The 20,276-nt window shown below is 45.9% G+C and overlaps 1 protein-coding gene, 1 non-coding gene and 1 pseudogene across 21 annotated transcripts in view; 1 reads left to right on the top strand and 2 right to left on the bottom strand.

Moving 5' to 3' along the window:
- Window positions 1-525: 525 nt before the first annotated feature.
- Cfap126 (cilia and flagella associated protein 126) overlaps window positions 526-20,276 on the bottom strand; it is a 28,366-nt gene continuing 8,615 nt past the window's right edge. The window contains exons 1-7 of one of the 20 annotated variants that reach the window (XM_087581383.1): window positions 10,459-10,798; window positions 10,261-10,376; window positions 8,413-8,513; window positions 2,281-2,343; window positions 2,036-2,116; window positions 1,277-1,453; window positions 548-948 (exon numbers count right to left, since the gene is read on the bottom strand). In XM_087581383.1, the coding sequence (XP_087437509.1) occupies window positions 739-948; window positions 1,277-1,453; window positions 2,036-2,116; window positions 2,281-2,343; window positions 8,413-8,513; window positions 10,261-10,324 (696 nt within the window). In that variant the 5' untranslated portion in view covers window positions 10,325-10,376; window positions 10,459-10,798 and the 3' untranslated portion in view covers window positions 548-738. Of the gene's footprint in view, window positions 949-1,276; window positions 1,454-2,035; window positions 2,117-2,280; window positions 2,344-4,434; window positions 4,611-6,272; window positions 6,468-8,412; window positions 8,514-8,744; window positions 8,957-10,260; window positions 10,377-10,458; window positions 10,963-16,279; window positions 16,476-19,511; window positions 19,789-20,276 lie in introns of those variants that run through there. The other 19 variants (XM_087581382.1, NM_001109075.1, XM_087581394.1 and 16 more) reach the window with 19 other exon arrangements.
- On the top strand, window positions 10,730-11,337 carry LOC100526655 (ribosomal protein L29 pseudogene; annotated as a pseudogene).
- On the bottom strand, window positions 19,302-19,374 carry Trnav-cac3 (transfer RNA valine (anticodon CAC) 3). The gene has a single exon. It is a non-coding gene; the product is annotated as a tRNA-Val (tRNA).

The raw sequence follows: 20,276 nt of genomic DNA, 5'->3' as shown, positions 1-20,276 counted from the left end.
TCTATAGGCTTATACTTTTTTAAAACCTAGTTTAATAAGGGTATTTAAACACTTTAACCTCCCTTCAAGCCACCACCCACCAGAGGTAGTGGAAAGGAAAGGTTAATTGTCAGGAATTTTTACTTCGCTAGAGTGTCTGTCAGGATAGCTCAGTGGGTACATGGTCTAGCCACTAAGCCTGAGGACCTGAGTTTGAACACCAGGATCCCCGTGACAGAAGGATCCATATGCCCATATACGTTCTTCTCTGACTTCCACATGCTTGAGGCACGCCTACATACATACATAAATTCAATGAATACGTGTACTAAGAGGTTTTACATGCTCTACTAAGCAACCATACTTGTGATTTTTGAAGACATTGGCTGTACAAAGTTCGGTTCTCTGAAGTTTTACCCTTGTGTGGTACAAACCAGCTTCCTCTTGGTCATTGTGGGAGTCACTGAAGACTCACTGTTCCTTTCCCTACCCTCTTCCCCAGTCTTCCTGTAATTATGGATTACAAAAGACAGTGGTAAACGAAGAGAAAACCCAGGTCAGTAAAAGATTTAACAAGCAAACAATGTTTATTTTCCCAAATTTACCTTTACTCCTGGCCCACCATTTCCCTATTCCACACTTCTGAATACAGGGTCTTGTTTATTTCAATCAGTATCTAAAATGTCACCCTAGCATGGCCTTTACCCCGCACAGCTTTGCTCATCTGGATCTCAGCTAGACTAAGCCCCGCTTGGTGCTCTAACTTGGGCTCGGAGGTGGATTCTTGGGAGAGTTGAGTGGTGTCTGGGGACCTGGAGTGTGACCCGCAGAGGGGTGTGAGCTCTGAGGTTCATCCGGGTTGTCTCCTTGGATCACCGGGGAGCTGGGGATTATGGTTGGATTTAGTGCTTGTTGTACAGTCTTTGTGACAGATTTCTTCTGTTTCTTCTGACTGTTGAGATCACGGGGCTGTTGGAGAAAGGTGATCATAGCTCTCATAAGGCCCAGATTGTTCCCAGGAGTCAGCCTCAGAATCCAACTCTCTTTCTTAATACACTCCTGGCAGGCGGAAGGAGGTCAGGGTTTGAACAAGAACAGTTACATTTAACCTCCCTTGGAATTCTTTCTTACTGGGGTTAGGGGTGGGGGACAAGACGACTTCGTTTCGTCCCTTCAGACTTGACTGGGCAGCACGAGACAGATTTGGTTAGAGGTCCCCTCCCCTTACTGGAACAGTTTTGAGGCTGAAAAGAAATGGAGACAGTGGGAGTTTGGGTTAAACAGGAAGGATAGATACCTTGCCGATGATTTCAGGACGCAGCCCATTACAGGCATTGAGTAGGTCAGGATTCTTGTGTATCCATTCGGTGAGGGAGTCGGCAGCAGCCGTTGTACGGGCGGTCAAGTTCGCCTTAGCAGGTGGTATCTTCAGGGGCATTTGCCAGGTGCCTATGTAGGAACCCCAAGGACTTGCCTAAAGGGAAAAGGGATTGCTCACCAGGTCTTCACGCCGTAAGTGTCTGCTTGGCAGGACTGGCTGGCTTCGTGGCCATTCTGATGCTTTGCCAATGCTTAGTAAGGAAACATCTGGGAGGATGACTAAGGCATTGGGTTACCGAGGAAAAGGAAAGCCTTTTCTTCAGTCAGTTTCTCCAGTTCAGCTGTTTTTCGGCCCCTTTCCTTCCAACTTAAAGTTTTGCATTCTTAGGCTAAGTGTGACAAAGGAGTTCTGTGCATAAATATTGCCAGCGGAAAACAGTTTATATATTTGTCATTTTCAGGACTTCCATGGTGCTAAGCACAGCTCTGTCCTGGTGGATAGAGGGTTGGGGCATCGCAGGTTGGAGTTTAATTTTCTTTGCTCTTTTTGTTGGTTTTGACACAGCATCACTCTATAGACCTTGGCTGTCCTGGAATTCACTATGTAGACCAGGCTGGCCTCAAACTCTCCTGCCTCTGCTTACCGAGTATTAAATCCCCCCTGGGATTAAAGGTGCAGGCCACCATGATTAGCTGGCTCTTCCCTTTTTTGTATGATGGAGGTGAGGAATCTCACCTTGGAACGGGGCACTGAAGGCAAGAGGTGACCTCGATCGTTGGCGATTATCTGAGTGTAACCTTCATGGGTAGCGATTTTCTGTAGTGGAGGTGGAAAGTGTCTGAAGTGAAAGAGGGGCTGGGGGTAAAAGTTATGGGGGAGAAGCACTTGGATCATTCCAAGGCTAAGGGAGTTAGGTGACAGGGGGAACTCGAGGCCAGTCACCATGAACTGGCCTTGAAGGGGCACTGAGCTCAGAATACCTCTTTTGTTGGCTTGGCAGGAGACCAGTTCTGCAGGTACCTGGGTAAGTAAGCCCTTTCATACTGTGGAGAGAGAGAGGAGGTTCCCGTGAGGCTCAAAGGTTTCCCTGTGAGGTGGTGGCACTGCTCTCTACAGTTATGTGAACTCTAACTCACTGTGACAGGGGTATAGGTGGAGGAAGCCATCTTAAGGGGGGTAGGAGCTAAGGAAATGTGCTACCAAGTATGAGGAAAGCTGAACTAGGCACTGAATCTGGGAAGAATCCCAGATTCTGGGATCCCTGAAGCTGGAGGGGAGAGGGGAAGGGGGAACGGTTGAGAACAGCACACTGACTCTCGTGTATGAAGATCCCCTGACAAAACCCAACAGTTTGTTTGCCAATCTGAAAACACAGCAAAGAGAGAAGAGATTGTGTCTGGCTTTGCCATGCTGCGAGTCGAACCCAGGATCTTGTGCATACTAAGCAAGTATAATCTGTCTGCTCAGGATGTGTTCTGGGGGTGTAGCTCTGGGTTACAATGCTTATCTCGCATTACAGAGCCCTGGGTCCAATTCTCAGCGCTAGTCGGGGAAAATGGATTCTAAAGAGCAGGCATGAGATAGGTGTGCACAGGGAGGGGGAGGAGACGGGGTTATGGATGGGAAACCGGGAGAGGGGATAACATTTGAAATGTAAACAAATAGAACATATCCAATAAAAAGAAGATAGGTATGCATGTGTGTGTGGAGTGGCTTAGACTGTTTTGTTTTTTAAAATGCAATTGAATGTTAATGCTTGGGGTTTATTACGTTCTACTGAGCACTAAATATAATTTTTAATTTTCACACAGTTGCTAAAACCTCTAAAATTATGTTTGTGACTCAATCTATGTAACCAAATCTATATTGCTACCTTCTTTCAGATAGCCAAAGGGCAGAAAATGCCGGTTTTATTTATTTATTTGCTTGTTTGCTTGTTTATTTAAGGCTGCCCCGTCTCCCTGGCAAGAATGGTTTTTATTTGTAAAAATAACCCATTTGTGGGCTGGAGAGATGGCTCAGTGGTTAAGAGCACCGACTGCTCTTCCTAAGGTCCAGCAACCACATGGTGGCTCACAACCATCTGTAATGAGATCCGATGCCCTCTTCTGATGTGTCTGAAGACAGCTACAGTGTACTCATATACAATAAATAAGTCTTAAAAAAATAACCCATTTGTAAAAGTATTTGTAAAAATAAAACAACCATTTACGTTGCTTTGACAGAAGGTAGTTAGCCAAGATGGCACACACCTGTGAACCTAACACTTAGCCGAGTGAGGTAGGAGGGTTTTGAGTTTGTGGGCCAGCCTGGGAGAGAAGTATGTAGCAGCAAGACCTTACCTACCCACACACATACACATAAACAAAGAAAAAAGAACAACACTAAACCTTGAATACTAAATAAGGGAAATATTTTCTCCAAAAGAAGTCTAAAAATGTATAGACAATATTTTTTTTTCCTTCAGACAGTCTTACTACAAGACTCTGGATGGCCTGGAACTCTCTATGTAGACCAGGCTGGCCTCCAACTATCAGTCATTGTTCTGTCTTCTTGTTGGAATTACTGAGATTATAGGCGTGTCCTACCATGCCCGAATTCATGTACACTCTATGTCTCTGTCTCTGTCTGTCTCTGTCTCTCTCCCTCTGTCTCTCTCCCTCTCTTCTCCCTTCCCTCTCTCTCTCTCTCTCTCCCTCTCTCTCTCCTCTCTCTCTGTGTGTTCATGGGGAAGAAGGTTCTCTTGAAGCTCAGACTAGCCTTGGACTCAGTATATAGCTCAGGATACCCTGAACGCCTGATCCTCCTGCCTCTGGGATCACTGGAGAGCATCTCCACACCTATATTTTGAAATTTTCCAAAACAGATTAGTGATAACTTCCATGTAAATAGATATGACTTTGTTACTTGATTTACAAAGCCTAACAGGTTTACCTCTGGCCTGTAAAAATAAAATCACTGCTTTCTGCCTTGCGTTCTACAAATTTAACACAGATCCTTTTGCTTGTTCCTGGGCCCTCCCAACCATGAAGTAAAGCACCACCTCAGCCCAGTCAGTCTGATGGGAGCAGGTAGGTCAAGGGTAGAATCTGGAACGTAAAATCAACGTAAAAGGGTGAAGAGCAAGGACTTACCTGGTTGGCACTGTAGTTAGTGGCCATGATCCAGTGCTGTTTACACTCGTTGCCTAGCAACTGCAGGAGGACAGCCTTCTGGGAGTAACTCCCAGTCAGCAGGGGTTGGCTACCTTCTAGGGTTCACACTGCCCCCTTCCTTTCTCTCTGAAACTTAGGTCCATTTTCATTTTAGACTATCGAGGCCCAAACAAACGTGAGAAAATGAACTGAGAAGTAGCCATGGATCTTCCTGCCTGCCTCTGCTTCTAAAGTCCCGGGACCACTGGGGAGGACGGCTATGCCTGCCTCAGTTACTAGATTTTGAATTTTTCCAAAACAAAGTAGAGATAACTTTCATGTAAAGAGCTCTTTCTCCAACATAAGTTAACCCTGCTTCAGAATTTCCAGGTTGTCTTTGGATGACATCTTCAACTGTTTAAACAAACTTTGTGACCCCCCCCCCCCAGCTGAGTTTGTGAGGCACTGTGGTATAATGAACTAAGCCCCTGGCTTTCTCCACTAAATCCCTCTCATCACATATTGTAGTGATGGCCTGCTTTGTACACGGAAGGATAAAGCGAAGGAGAGGTCTAGACGCTGTAAATGCTTATCCTTGGTGCCTCCTGCCTCCTCCATCGCTCTACAGTCTACAGATACAGCTTCCTGGTGTTGGTTAGGATATGGCACATCGGGACCGGGATGGGGAACTAAGAAGGGAGAGCAAGAGAAAGTCCGAGATGAAAACACTAGGTTTGGGAGGATCAACTGATGGTACCAGGGCCCAAGCCTATTAGCTATAAAACCAAGAAACCCTGAGGGACTCATCTACATTTTTGTTAAGTCCATCTATTCGTCAGTTAGGGTGTTAGAACTAGAGGGCTTGTCAGTTATACAGTCTCAAGTTTTAAAAAGAAACAAAGTTGTCCCAAGATACTTCTGAGCCAGAGGTGGCTGTGCACACCTGTAATCACCCCAGTATTCAGCAAGTGGAGGCAGGAGGATCTCAAGTTCAAGGTCAGCCTTGGGTACATAGTAGGACCCTGTCTCAAAAAAAAAAAAAAAAAAAAAAAAAGAAAAGAAAAGAAAAGAAAAGAAAAAAGGGGGAAGGGACTCACGAGGCTCCCCTCCTTCCTGGGGTAATATAGTTAACCATTGTTGGGGGAGGGGCTCACAAGGCCCCACCCTGTATGTTAACTGTTCCTGGCAAGATCTTTTTTTTTTTTTCAGTGTTGCAGCCACACTGGCAGGTGGTCCGTGTTCCTGTAAATAACCTCCGGCTTTGTGCAAGCAACTCTGAGCTCAGTGAGACATACACACTCACTCGCACACCAAGGCATGGCGATGCCTTTAACCTCAGCACTTAGGAGGCAGCCAGACCATGTGAATTTGAGGCCAGCCAGGTCTACATATAGTGAGTTCCAGACCAGCCAGGGACGCACAGGGAGACCGCATCTCAACAACCAAACTACAAGAGCCAAAGCCCACACGGAAGTGGGAGGAGGGCAAGGTGAGAAGCAGATGGGGGGGTCCATCGGGAGGGGGAGGGGCGTAAGAGCATAAGAGGGTGAATTAATCAGAATCCTTCGTGTCTGAAAACGTCACAATGAGACCCACTATTATATAGATCACAGATGCTGGTTTAAAGGACATGGAGAGATGGCTCAGTGACAGAAGAGTGCTTTCTGTCCTTCCAGTGGAGCCAAGTTTGGCTTCCCAGCACCCATGACTCACACCCTCCTGTAACTATGGCTGTGTGGAATCTGACACCCTCTTCTGAAACAGCCTCCTCAACTCCACACATAGGATTAAAAAAAATTTGTTTTCCAAGAAAGCAAGCTGCTTGTGGTAGTTTTTACCTGCAAATCGCAGCCTTTGGGATGCTGAAGCAGGAGGATTGCTACAAGTTTGGGTTACTTGAGAGTGCCTCCAAAATTCAGGTGGGGGGGGGATAATTGTTGGTTCTTTCTCTGCCTAAAATCTTTATCCTATCCAACAGAGCCATCATGATGATACTCCTGAGCCTTCTAGATAATGGCATAAGAACAGCTCTTATTCTAGGCTCTGACAGTTCGTGGCTGGGTACTGTGACATAGGTCAGTAGCCCCGGGTGCTCTGTCCCTGTGGTTCTCATTACTCTAGAGTGATGGAGGGCACAGGAGTTATTTTAGGATCAAGGACTGTCTCTGCTCAAACATCCATTTTGCCCACAAGAGGCAAAGTGACAGCCGTGCACTCATGGCTTCTCTGGAAACTGCTGCCTTCATTGCCAGCTATTAAGGCAGTTTTCCTTGTCCCTGGGCAGTGTGTGAACTCAGACCTAAGTAAGGACAACCATTAATGTGCATCCTGGAGCCAAATTATCTTGGGTGAAATTCTGGCTGTGTTTAGAAAATGAGGCCTTAGAAAAGTCCATCTGGCCCAGCTTTGTGACCTTGCATGAGAAATGAAGACTGCCCTACTTGGGAGCATTAACTATGTGTAACATACCCTGGTAGGCACCTGATGCAAAGAGGCTCAAGAATTTTAACCTTGTTATTGGCTTAAGGGTGCCTGGGGTGGGATGGGGTGGGGTGGGGTGAATGTGATGGTGCACACCTTTAATCCCAAAGTTCGGGAGGCAGAGCTGGTAGACCTCTGTGAGTTTGAAGTCAACCTGGTCTACACAGTGAGTTGCAAGTCAGCTGTGGCTACACAGTGTTGTGTGTCTCAAAACAACAGAAAGAGCATCCAGAGGTGACCAGCAAGATGACTCGGTGGGTAAAGAACTACTTGCCTGAGAAGCCTCGTGAGCTGAGTGTTGTCCCAAGTGAAAAAGCCAGCTGTATCCGCAGCTCCTCTACCTGGACGGGTATGCACGATAGGCACCCTTGCCTGGTGTGCAAAGCAGGCAGAAGCAGCAAGAAGATCACACACACACACACACACACACACACACACACACACATGCAGACACACATACAGACACATACACAGAGATACACACACACAGACACACACACAGACACATACACACAGAGATACACACACACAGACACACACACAGACACATACAGATACACACACAGACCCACAGACACACACAGACCCACAGACACACACAGACCCACAGACACACACACACACAGACCCACAGACACACACACACAGACCCACAGACACACACACACAGACACACACACACACACACAGACACACACACACACACACACACACACACACACACACGAGGACCAGTTCAGGTTATGTTAAACAGAAAAGGGTGGGGCACTAGAAAGCCACAGGTGTGTTTAAACTACTCCAAGGTAAGAAGCAAAACCTTGGACTGGAAGGACAGAGGACTCGGGGGTAGAACACGGTCACGGGAGGGTTTCACTCTTCTCCTCAGCACTGCATCTCCTTACTACAGAAACTGATCTTTATTTCCCCTCAGCCAAAGTCATTTGCTCCGAGCTGAGGACCACTCTCCAGAGATTGTGTGAGTTCTGCTCAGAGAGTCTGACAATGTGAGACAGCAGAGAAGAGGAAGGACAGAAAGGATCCTGGCCAATGAAAGGGCTGGGATGTGGCTCCCGTTGGTAGAGGGTAGAGCGCCTGCCTCAGAAGCAGGGAGGTAGAGATACCCAGCACTACAATAAATCCCAGTGCCTTGAGGCAGGAGCACCAAAAGTTCAAGGTCATCCTCAGATGTATATTGCCTTTGGACCCTGTCTTAAAATAATATGATAAAATAGAAGGGGGCTGACACACTGGGTCAGTGAGGAAAGGTGCTTGCCACACAAGTCTCACAATGTCTTAAAACCAGTCGTCAGTTCTTGTATAGATTTCTAAAGACATGATCTGGACATGACAGGGGAGGCTTGTAGTTTGAGCATTCGGGTAGATAAGACAGGAAGATCCCAGATTCAAGGTCATCCTATACAGAACTATATAGTAGGAACCTTTTCCCTAAAGAAATTAATTAAATAGATAAAGCAAGCCAGTTGTGGTGGCACATACCTTTGATCCGGCACGCTGGAGACAGTCAGGTGGTCCTCTGACTTCAAGGCCAGCCCGGTCTGCAGAGCAAGGCTCAGGACAGCCAGGACTACACAGAAACCCTGTCTTGGGAAAAAGTCAATACTGTTAGAACCAGTTACCAGTTTTCATATTTTTTTTCAAAGATTTTATGTGAGCACATGAAAGAGAACAACACAGGGGTTGGGGATTTAGCTCAGTGGTAGAGCGCTTGCCTAGGAAGCGCAAGGCCCTGGGTTCGGTCCCCAGCTCCGAAAAAAAGAACAAAAAAAAAAAAAAGAAAAAAAGAAAGAGAACAACACACAGACACACACCCCACATCTGACCCTCAAGACAACCAATTTCCTGTGAACCCAGCCAGGGCCTGAAGCTCGGACTATTAAGATTCTGTCTCAAACAAAACAACCATGAGAAAGCCATGCATGGTGTATAACACCTCACTTCATAACCATGTGTGCACCACGGAAAGCGCACATGCCGAACACGGAGGCTTCACCCAAGCTTTCCCAAAGGCAGCAATGCCTCTGCCCATGTGTCACTTTGCATATGCGCATGTCTGTAGAGTCCGGCAGGAAACAAGGTTGTAGACTCAAAAAGCCAGCTTTGGCAAACTGCTTTTCATGGACATTTACTTCATCCTTGAACTGCTTATGAAACAGGTCTGGGGATGGAACTTAGTAGAGTAGTTGTGTGGTGTGTTCAGGGGGAGCCCTGGTTTCAATCCCCAGCACCTCAGAAAACAAAGAAAACAGAACCACCACCACCGCAACCCCCGCCCCCACCAAATCCAGCAAGTTGGAGGCAGACCCCAAAAGCTTAGCTCTCCAAAGAACACAAGCATTATGTACTATGGTTTATCTAATTCACAATAGCACAAAGTGAGAAACTTAGACCTCTGCCACAAGACAGGGTCTCTAGACCATGCCGACTCAATTCCTTATGTAGCTGTGGGCTGGAGATGACCTTCAACTTCTGATCCCCCTGCCTCCACTTTCTGAGTTCTGGAGGCATAGATGTGCATCACCACAACACATTTGAAACACACACTTCTCTTTTCTAAATCAAATGCTTATATTTTGTGTGGCGATTCTTCAGAGGGGCCACGCTGACCTCCCCTGCGTTGTTCTGACTTTAGCTGTGACTCACACCTGTGATCTTAGCACTTAGCAAAGCTGTGGCAGGAGCGCAAGCCTTGAACTTTTTGCCACCCCCAACCCCTGTGGCAAAAGTGAGAAGCTAAAAAAAGAAGGTTTAAGCGGTTGTTAATCAAGACTGAGGCATCTATAATTTCCCCTCTCAGGCAGTTTGACCTGAGAACCGTTAGCTCTGATATCATCAATCCTCCAAGATGTCTCCCAAGGTAGCTCCGAGGAGCCCTACCTGTTACCTCACGGGTCCAGGCGGTACCTAGGTGCTGGAGTGGAGACCTGGACTTTGTAGGTTTTCCATAAAAGTTGAGAGCAGTTTGGTACACAATAAGGCCAGAAATGGCCCATGGCTCAAAGGTTAAAAAAAAAAAAAAAAAAAAAAAAGCTTCAGTTCCAAAACTCCTGAGTTCAAAAAAGCAATAGTAAATTTCTTTTCTGAGACTACAGCACCCCCTGATGGAACTTGTTATTATCACTCTCTTTAATGTGTGTGTGTGTGTGTGTGTGTGTGTGTGTGTGTGTGTGTGTGTGTAAAAACAGTAACAAGAATAAAACTGGTAGATTTTCCAGACAACTGTTCAAGAAAATGGATGGAGATGACACAAACTAAATTAGAGTTATCGAGGAGGCAGAAAACCAAGAGTGTATATTTGAGACAGGGTATCACGTAGCTCAGACTGACCTTTGACTTCTTGTGTGGTAATCTGGCCTTTTTCCAGCTCCTCTTGCTTCCGTCTACTGATCATTGGGGTTGGATTTTGAGTGTATGCTGTGACACATTCAGTTTGAACAAAAGAACTGTTTTAAAAATAGGAAAACCTTCGTGAAGTGAATTTAAAAAAACAAAAACAAAAACAAAAACAAACGGAAATCAGCTTACTAGAACCGGTCTGTGCATCCACGATGGGCAGGTAAGAATTCAGAGGCTGGCGTTCAAGCCTGGGTCTGCCATGCTCTCCAGCTTCCTTCCATTCATGGGAGCACCTTTTTTTTTTTTTTTTTTTTTTTTTTTTTCCGGAGCTGGGGCCTTGCACTTCCTAGGCAAGCGCTCTACCACTGAGCTAAATCCCCAACCCCGGGAGCACCTTTCTCTTCTCTGTTTTCATAAGCTATTTTTTAAAAATTACAGAAATTGCTTTCTCTTCTGGTCCCCGCGACTTACCGTGCAGACATGGCTAAGTTCAAGAACCACACCACACACAACCAGTCCTGCAAATGGCACAGAAATAGCATCAAGAAATCTCAGTCACAAAGATATGAATCTCTTAAGGGGGCTGACCCCAAGTTCCTGAGGAACATGCGCTTTGCCCAGAAGCACAACAAGAAAGGCCTGAAGGAGATGCAGGCCAACACTGCAAAGGCAGTGAGTGCACGTGCAGAGGCCATCAAGGCCCTTGTGACGTTTCAGGCCGTCAAGCCCAAGATGTCAAAGGGCCCCCAGCTGCAAACTCAGCCGTCTGGCTTTCATCGTTCACAACAGCTTAAACTTTTTTTTTTTCATTCAAAGCTACATGGCCAAGGGTCTTGGCTCTGCCAACCAAATCCCAAGGTTCAAACCAAGGCAGAGGCCAAAGCTCTATCAAAGGCCCAGGCTGCAGCTCCAGCCCAGGCTCCCAAAGGTGCCCAGGCCCTTTGAAGGCTCCATAGAAAAGGCTCCTGCCAGTGTGAAGACAGACGACTGCTGTGACACACCCACCTACACAGTATTCACAGATGACCGGTGTCCTATGCTGTTTTTACAAATAAACTTGAGGGAAGAAAAAATTTACAGATATCACTGTTGCATGCCTTTAATCCCACCCAGCATTCAGGAGGCAGAGGCAAGAAGATCTCTATGAGTTCAAGGCCAACCTGACCTACAGAGTGACTTCCAGGACAGCCAGGGCTGTATAGAGAGACCTTGTAGCAAAAAGAAAATAAAATTAGTTTCAGTGGGCACAGTGGTTACAGGAATACAATGTCAACTGCTCCAGAAGCTAAGGCAGGAAGATCATAAGTTCAAGGCCATACTGGGCCACTTAGCCAAACCTTGTCTCAAAATTTTAAATATTCAAACAAAAGGGTCTATACACGTAGCAGAGCAGCAAGGACCTTGTCTGGCATAGAAGCAAGGCCTGGTTTTCCATTGTTCATACCAAAGTTAGAAGAAGAAGAAAAAGGAGGAGGAGGAGGAGGAGGAGGAAGAGGAGGAGGAGGAGGAGGAAAAAGTAGAGGAAGAGGAGGAAGAGGAGGAGGAAGGAAGAAGAAGGAGGAAGAGGAAGAGGAGGAAAAAGAAGGAAGATGGGGAGAAGAAGGAAGAAGGAGGAGGAGGAAGAAGAGAAGGAAGAAGAGGAGGAGGAGGAGGAGGAAACTAGAGGTTTGTCTTCAAAACAAAACTGTCCTAGATAGTTTCATAGAGGATTCCATTAAACCTTATTTTTAATTCTGTAAGTACCAGGGGCTGAACCAAGGTGTACCTGTGAGGCAGCCCTCTATCATGGAGATACATTTCCTATCCTTTTAATTTGTTTAGGAATTGCTTTTCCTGGACTAATGAGGTGGCTACATGCGTAAAGGCACTCACCACCAAGCCTGACAACCTGAGTTTGATTCCCAGCTCCTCACAATGGCAGACTAGCCAGGTAACAGTGACTGAGGCCTTAACATTCCATTTAGGCCTTAATATTTGAGGACTGGAATAGTTGAGGCCAGCTTGGGCTACACAGTAAGACTGTCTCAACAGAACAAAGAGAATGAGTTTGCTTTACATGTCTTTGTTGATTGGAAGCAATAAGTATACATTTCTTTGGTAACTTTTTTTTTTAAAAATGCCAGGTTCAGTGGAACAAGCCTGCAATTCTGTCTACTCAGGAGACCGAGGTGGGAAGGTGGTGAGTTCAAGGCTTCCAGTCCGGACATTAGTGAGATCCTGTCTCAAAATAAAAACATAAAAAGGGGGTGCCTGTCTACACATGAGAAACCAGGTTTCAATCCTTAGTAGTGTGTGTGTGTGTGTGTGTGTGTGTGTGTGTGTGTGTGCGTGCGTGCGTGCGTGCGTGTGTGTGTGTGTGTGTGTGTGTGTGTGTGTGTGTGCGCGCGCGCGCGCATGCACAGGACCACTCCTTTGTTACTGGCTAAACTTCATTATCAATTTGACTAAATTTAAAACCACCTAGGAGACACACTTCTAGGAGTGTGTGAAGAAGGTACTGTCAGATTTAACTAAGAAGAGAAGACCTTCCATGAATGTGGATCACATGGACTGGAGGTCTATCCTGAATACAGTGGAGAACGCTGATAGAGTACCAGTGTTCTTTTCCACTTCCAGACTGCAGATTCACTGTGACCGGCTGCTGCATACTCCCTCAGCACGGTGGACTGTACTCTTGAACTGTGAGCCAAGATAAAGTCATCATTCCATAAGTTGTGTCTGTCCGGTACAGTGATGAGAAAAGTAACTAAGACACAAGCCTGCTGGTATCTTGTACTATTTCAGGATATTGACAGCAAGGAGCCCATATAACTTTAAAAAATAAATATAAAACCAACCTGGTCCTCGTATTGAGTTCCAGGACACCCAGGACTATAGAGAGAGAGACCCTTAAAAACTAACCTAAATAAATGAACAAACAAAGAATGACATTTAAAGAACCCCAAAGGTGGGAGGTGGAAGTGAGGGCCCATCATGTTCTTGGCTAAGTACCGGGCTAGGTAGCAACACCCTGTTTGAGAAAAGTGTAGAGGTAATATAGTAGGGATAACTTGTCTCTACCCCAAATCAAAATCACTTGGAGACTCCAGATAGCTCAAGGATAGTTGGAATCATCTGGAGCTGTTCATTCCGTGACTAGAAATTACACTGGTTGTAATGTAGACTACTCTGGTAAATTGTCACATATTGTTTGAGATCACTAGGAACTGGTCCTGGTCCTGGTCCCCTATTTCAGACCCCAGCCTGCTTGTCAAAGTGTCCTCCCTCCAAGACCCCTTATCTGTGAATGGGCTGCCCCACTCCTACTGTGACTGGCGGGTTGGGGGACATAGGAGGCATGTGGTGTTGGCTACTTCTTAGCTGAGGTTGCAGTCAGGAGTACACACATATGGCCTCTCAGAAGATATCATTCAGAAATGAATTTTATTTAGTTATTTTGCTATCCGGGCGTTTTATTTCCCACGTCCAGGATGGCGGGTTCTAAGTGTATCCCAAGAGAACAAGGAGGAAGATGTGTCACTTTGTCTAATGATACTTGTGTCATTTCCTCTTTAGTCAGTTTCTCCCAAGGAGGAGATAGAGACCACATTGTTCAAGTGAGTACACAGAAATAGCACAATGCAGGGCAATGACTGGAAGCTATTCAGTGACTACAGTTCCGTGTCCGGTCTTACTCTTTTGAGATGTTGGTACCCATGCTCAGGTTTGTAAGGTGTGTCCCGTCTTTTCCCTCAGCTCCTCTCTTATCTTTCCGTGTCTGTCCTTAAGTCTGTATTAAACAAGGTGCCATGTACACCTCCAATCAAAGCCGCCACTCAGGAGGTGAGGAGGAGGTGAGGCACCAGTACTTGCTGTTTCTACAGCTCCTGAACACTTCAAAAAAAAAAAAAGTTGAAGGTTAAGAGAGAGACTAGGGAAAGAATAAGACATACTTAAGTATGCTTATGGACTCCTCAAGGGAGAGCTATACATAAATATTTTAACCTGAGCCATAGTTAAAGCCATAGCCAAAGTTTTGCCTCAAAAGGTAGCTTAGGAACACACGTTTATTGAGTAGTTCTAGAGAAACCACCAGGGTCACTCAGAGGGTTTCTGGTGAGAGTCCGGGAAAACTGTCTCTTCACAGATGGGAAGGGTTGTAATCCCTTAGGTAAATGTTGCTAATTGTATTTTATAGTCTGCTACTTTGTGAATTCTTCTTCCTTCCACCCTTGTCCATCCTTTCAACCTCTATAATTATATAGGAGAGGAAAAGAATAAGAAGGAAAGGGAGCGACTTCATGGTTGGACTACTTCCTGTTCATTAACGGTGGAGTTTCTTGGGACAAGTTTGATCTTTGCCCACAGGATACCTAATTTCTTCTTGTTTCTTTGCACGCAAATACTTACACGCCTGGACCAACAGCTACCAACCAACAACTCACCCCACCACTTGGGGACCTACCATTTATACACACTCTGAAAAGTCCCCAGAATTCTAAATGTCACACAATTGCAGAAAGTATCTGCAGCTGGCAAAAACACGCTCCTGCTAGAGCATGAGACAAAGCATAGTCAGCAGCTGTGGACAGTCTGAAGCTCCATATCCCAGGCCTGGGATTAAAATGAAAACATACTCTTAACAATATTTCTGTGTTGCCTAAATAAACCAGAATTTCAAAATTCTCTCTACACTACTTACAGTTCTTTTGTTTATTTTCCTTCTTTCTTTCTTTCTTTCTTTCTTTCTTTCTTTTTTTTTTTTTTTTTTTTTTGAGATAGGGTTTCTTTATGTAGTTCTGTAGATCAGGTCTTGAACTCAGAGATCCACCTGCCTCAGCCTCCTGAATGCTGTGATTGTAGTGGTACAATCCCCCCACTTCAATTCCCCCCTTCACCCACCCACCCACCCCCATAACTCTGACTGTCTTGGAATTCATTATATAGACCAGGTTGGCCTTGAACTCAGAGCTCCACCTTCCTCTGCTTCCCAAGTGCTAGGATTAAAGGTGTCCACTGGCTCTGTAGAACAGATTTTAAGTCAGTGGTTCTCAACCTTCCGAGATCAGGCGCGTTCAGGGTGGTATGGCCGTAGACGAGGGCGGCGGTTCTCAACCTTCCTAATGCTGCAACCCTTTAATACAGATCCTCATGCTGTGGTGACTCTGGGCTATCAAATTATTTACATTGCTACTTCATAACTGTGATTTTGCTACTGCTATAAATCACGATGTAAATGGATATTTGATATTCAGGATATCTGATATGCGACCCCTATGAAAGGGTTATTGGACCTCCGAAGGTGTCTTGATCTACAAGTTGAGAACCGCTGTTTTAAATGATATTCTGACGTAAAAAGGAATTTGTGGACATCGATGTAAATGGCCAGGGTTTGGACCTAGGTCCCATCACCTAATAGGATGGGGTCACATGCACGCCTATACTTTTCTTAATGTATAACATTTTGATGATGGTGGTTATCTCCTAAGGTGATTACAAGGATTTGATGGCACTACAAATTAATCTGCTACAAAGGAAATGTAAAACGAGCAATTATGATTTCAGAGTTCCCATTAGTGAATTGAAGATTCTGTAAGTTACTTAATGAAAGATAACCTTCCTAAGTTAACTGCTGAACTGTTGAGCGAGGCCAGGGATTGGGGGTGGGGATGGGGGGGATGTGCACCACAGCAATCACACAGCTCAGGAGGCCGAGGCAGGTGGATCTCTGAGTTAGAAGCCTGATCTACATGGCTACACAGAAAAACCCTGTCTCGTAACCCCCTCTCCCCTCAAAAAAGGATTAGGCTGGAGCGACGGGAACTCTGTTGGAAGGAAAGGGAAAGTATCCATTTCGCTTGTGGAGGTTTTCAGAGTCCCTTGGCCACAGCCTCTGTCGCAGAGAGGTCCTGCCCTTTCTCTGCTCTGCTCTCCTCCCGCAAGTGCGTGGCGCCCGAGAGTCACATCCGGTCCCACTGTCCAGAAATGAGCTCAGCGCGCAACCCCCCCCCCCCCTTTTACGGTGACTCACGCCTGATTACCCGGAAAGCTCTACTGGGACCGTGGGACCCGGCGTGAAGGCGGCGGGGGGTTGGGAGGTGCACAGGGGACAAGGCCGAACAGGCTGCGTCCCGGAGAAGGAACCGGATGCTGGGGATGAGCCCAGTGGCCTGCAAATCCTCAAGTCCCGCATTTTGGTCTCAAAGTGCTGTCAAGAAACGCTTTGCAACCTAGGCCAGCCCCAAACTTGTCTGGGAAGCCACCACTACAGACAACGCCCCTCTGTTTTCGGTTGGCTCCCTTTATAACCAGTGGTTGCAACCGCTAATTTGCTTTCCTCTTGTTAGACCGGTTCATTTGCATAAACCAGCCTCAGTAAATCTTCCATCTCAAGGTGTGTGCTCCACGTTATGTGTATTAGTACACCTCTGTTAATATAAGAAAATACCGTAATAGGTACAAAACGAAGATTATTTAGGCCAAAGATCCAGTATCAGGCGCTCTCGTGTGTTAGTTCTCTGGTGAGGACTTCATGGTGATACAGGAGACATACGTGGAGAGCCAGAGATCGAGAGGGAATTCAGGGGCCAGACTTTTTTTTTTTTTTAAATAGCAACTTTATCTTGAGAAATACATACATGATGTAGCTTACTTATTATGCCCTACTTTTTTTTTGAGATTGATTTATTTAATGTATATGAGTACACTGTAGCTGTTTCAGACACACTAGAAGAGGACATCAGGTCCCATTACAGATGGTTGTGAGCCACCATGTAGTTGCTGGGATTTGAACTCAGGACCTCTGGAAGAGCAGTCAGTGCTCTTAACCGCCGAGCCATCTCTCCAGCCCCCTACTTTTATTTTTAATTTATTTTTATGTCTATGGATGTTTTGCCCGCATGTGTATGTCTGTGCACCGAACTGGGTGCCTGGTGTTAGGGAGGTCAGAAGAGGGGGTAGGATAGCTTCCCTGTGGGTGCTGAGATCCTCTGGAAGACACCAGTACTCTTAAACACTAACCTCATCAGGGCTACTTCTTAATGCTTCTAACGCAGCCACACTGAGAACCATCTTCTAGCACACAAACAATTATCCATAAACCATATCCCATCTACAGTACTGTATGAGGCAACCTATTCATGGCTTAATACATGGATAGGTTGGGAGGGGGTGTTTTGCCTAACACTATGGGTCAAGGTCAGTGTCTAACAGTTAGAGGTTAGTGTATGATTTATGGTCAAGGTCAGATCGCAGCTCTGTCCTCATCCATCCTTAGTGGAACTCAGGATAATGGTCAGACTCAACAGTACAGTGCTTACTTCTCTCTGAGTCCCAGGATGTGGTTTTCACTCTGTGCTCTGGAGTTAAGAATAGGCCATCATATACTTGGCATTAAATAAAAATTAAAACAACAACAACAACAACAACAAACTCAGGTGGCTGAGGCAGGGCCAGCATGGAGTACAGTATGAGACCCTGTGTTCTATATCGTCCTTCAGTTTTGGATGAGTGAATTCAGTAAGTATAAATTGAGCGAAGTTAAGAATTATCCAGGTAGAGTAACAGATACCTTTAATCCCAACATTGAGGAGGCAGAAGCAAGAAGATCTCTGTGAATTTGAGGCCATCCTGTCATATTCAGTAATTTCCAGGCTGGTCAGAGCTACAAAATGTGTCTTAAAAAGAAAAAAAGCACAGGATACCCTTCCAGGGGACTAGGTTCTGTCCCCAGCACACGACAGCTCCAGTGTCTTTAGCTCCAGTTTCAGAGGACCCAATGCCTTCTTCTGGCCTCTGAGCGCGTGCACTATATTGCATGTGGTACACAGACATATATGCAGGCAAAACACCATATGCTTTAAGAATAAATAAAATAAAGGGACTATGGAAGTGTTGTTGAGGCAGCCAAAGTTCCCAGTCCAAAGTTGGAGGCACGCTGTCCTCCTGGGTGAGGTTTCCAAATAAAGGAGCAAAGAGCATGCAGCAGACAGAGGCTCGGGTTGCTTGCTGAGGCAACGGTACTGGAGCTCACGGCGGAGAGTTCTGGCTTTCTTAGTCAAGGTTGGGAATCTGAACTTAGGTTTCCATGCTTAGGGAGCAAGCACTTTGTAGACTGCCATCTCTCTCTAGCCATGGAAAATATTTTCCCCATAAACATTATTAGTATTATTGTAATTTTTGAGACAGAGTTTCTCTGTGTAGCCCTGGCTGCCCCGAAACTCACTCTATAGAACTCAAGAGTTCTGCCTGCCACAGCCCCCCCCCCCCCCCAGTGTTGGGATTAAAGGTGTGAGCTACCACTGCCTGGTGGAAAATAATTTTTTTAAATAATTTTTTTAATAAAGAGAAAATATATTGTTTCGAAGCGACTTAGGATCAAGGACCTTAAGATTCCTCATGGCAAGAGACTGTGAAGTGGGAGAGAGGGAGAACGATTGTCATGTCTGAGAACTGGATGGTTGACATCTTAAAACAAATAGTAAAACCAACCACAGCCAAGACGGGTGTAAATAATAGTTTCTCTGCTGTATGAAGGGTAATGCTACCGCATTATAAAGCAAGATAAAAGATCATCACGGGGTAGGGGGTGGCGGGATAGATCTCAATACAGGTTATAAACTCTGGAGAGGAGGGACTGACGCGAGGCAATCCCTGCTGAAAAGATCAGAGCCCTTCCGGGGGCAGAAGTATGAACTGACGACTCCACGCACTGAGCAGCGGTTTCTGGCTTTCAATGTGTCCGCAGTGCCTTCTGGCAGAAGCTGAACAAAGGCAACAAAAGAAGGACAACAAAAATAACTGCGGATCTCTTGCTGCAGAAACAAAATCCATCCCAAGCGTCATTGCTCTGGGAGGACCTGTTCACCCCCGCCACTCTCCCGTCGTTTGTAACTGTGCTGTTCCATCCCTCCGTGGGACCCAAGAGGGCGTGGGATCTCACTGTAATTCGATCAGATCCTTTTGTGGATTCTAGCGGTAAAATCTTTTAGATCCTTCAATAGGATTGAAAAGAGTATAATAATAGGTACCTCCTACAAAAAGTAGGAAGTAGCTGTTTCCGCCCGGTTTCGAACCGGGGACCTTTCGCGTGTGAGGCGAACGTGATAACCACTACACTACGGAAACTAGCTGTCTACTGCGCTTATATAAACTGTACTTAAAGTGAATTGTTTCTTTTCTGGCTCCCATTCTTTAACTTTACTCCGTCAACTAACATCTAGAATCAAACAGGTTCCTCTCTGAAGCTGTTAAATGATACTCACGCATGGAGACTAGACAGTGCCTCCAAAGAAAACTGCCAGCAAAGTTAAGACTCAGAGGCCTCGGGAAGAGCGCCAGGCTTCCGTCAACACCAATAGGTGCAGTTTTCCAGATCCCGTGGGTCTCCAGGAATTGCTTGGCTGACGTGTCTAGGGCACCACCTGGCGCCCAGCATCTGCTGTGCGGCGCGCGCGACTGGAGAAAAACCGAGCAGTCATCAGGCAGGAGGAGACCACCGACCCAAGTGATGGCCCGGGCAGGGAGGAGGCAAGTTCAGGCCTGAAACAATGAAAAAACACTTTATGCTTGTCCTGAATCTAATGCAAATGGTGTTTTCAGGCTTTCTCGTTCAGTTTTTTGTTTGTTTTTAATGAGTTAAAATGTTTATTCGTTCATTTCCTGCAAATGAGGTACTGTTCGGTGACATCCTTGATCTTAGTACTTAACTACTGCACAGCTACATTAACTGCTTTATCTGGTTTCTCGCCGGGTCGGTTTTGCAGAGGCCTGCCTGCTCCCCTGGTTTCTCCTCATCAGCCTTAGGTCTGTTTGGTGCTTGGCACGAAGGTCTTCCTCCAACTCGACATTCACAAGCTCTTCACAACTGGGTGCATGTTCCAAGGACAGACTCGGTGCTTGTCTAGGGCTTTGGTAGTTTCGTGAATTCCAGTGCTAGGCCAAGGTGAATGAGAGAGATCTCCAGACCCTTTTGTAAGGCAGTATCAATGTCTACTATATCTCCAGGAGCAATGACTTCCCCGGCCATG

This window comes from Rattus norvegicus, chromosome 13 (genome assembly GCF_021556685.1).
Source record: "Rattus norvegicus strain SHRSP/BbbUtx chromosome 13, alternate assembly SHRSP_T2T, whole genome shotgun sequence".
NCBI lineage: Eukaryota > Metazoa > Chordata > Mammalia > Rodentia > Muridae > Rattus > Rattus norvegicus.
The sequence above is the reverse complement of the archived record's forward strand: the minus strand, read 5'-3'. Positions and strand labels throughout refer to the sequence as shown.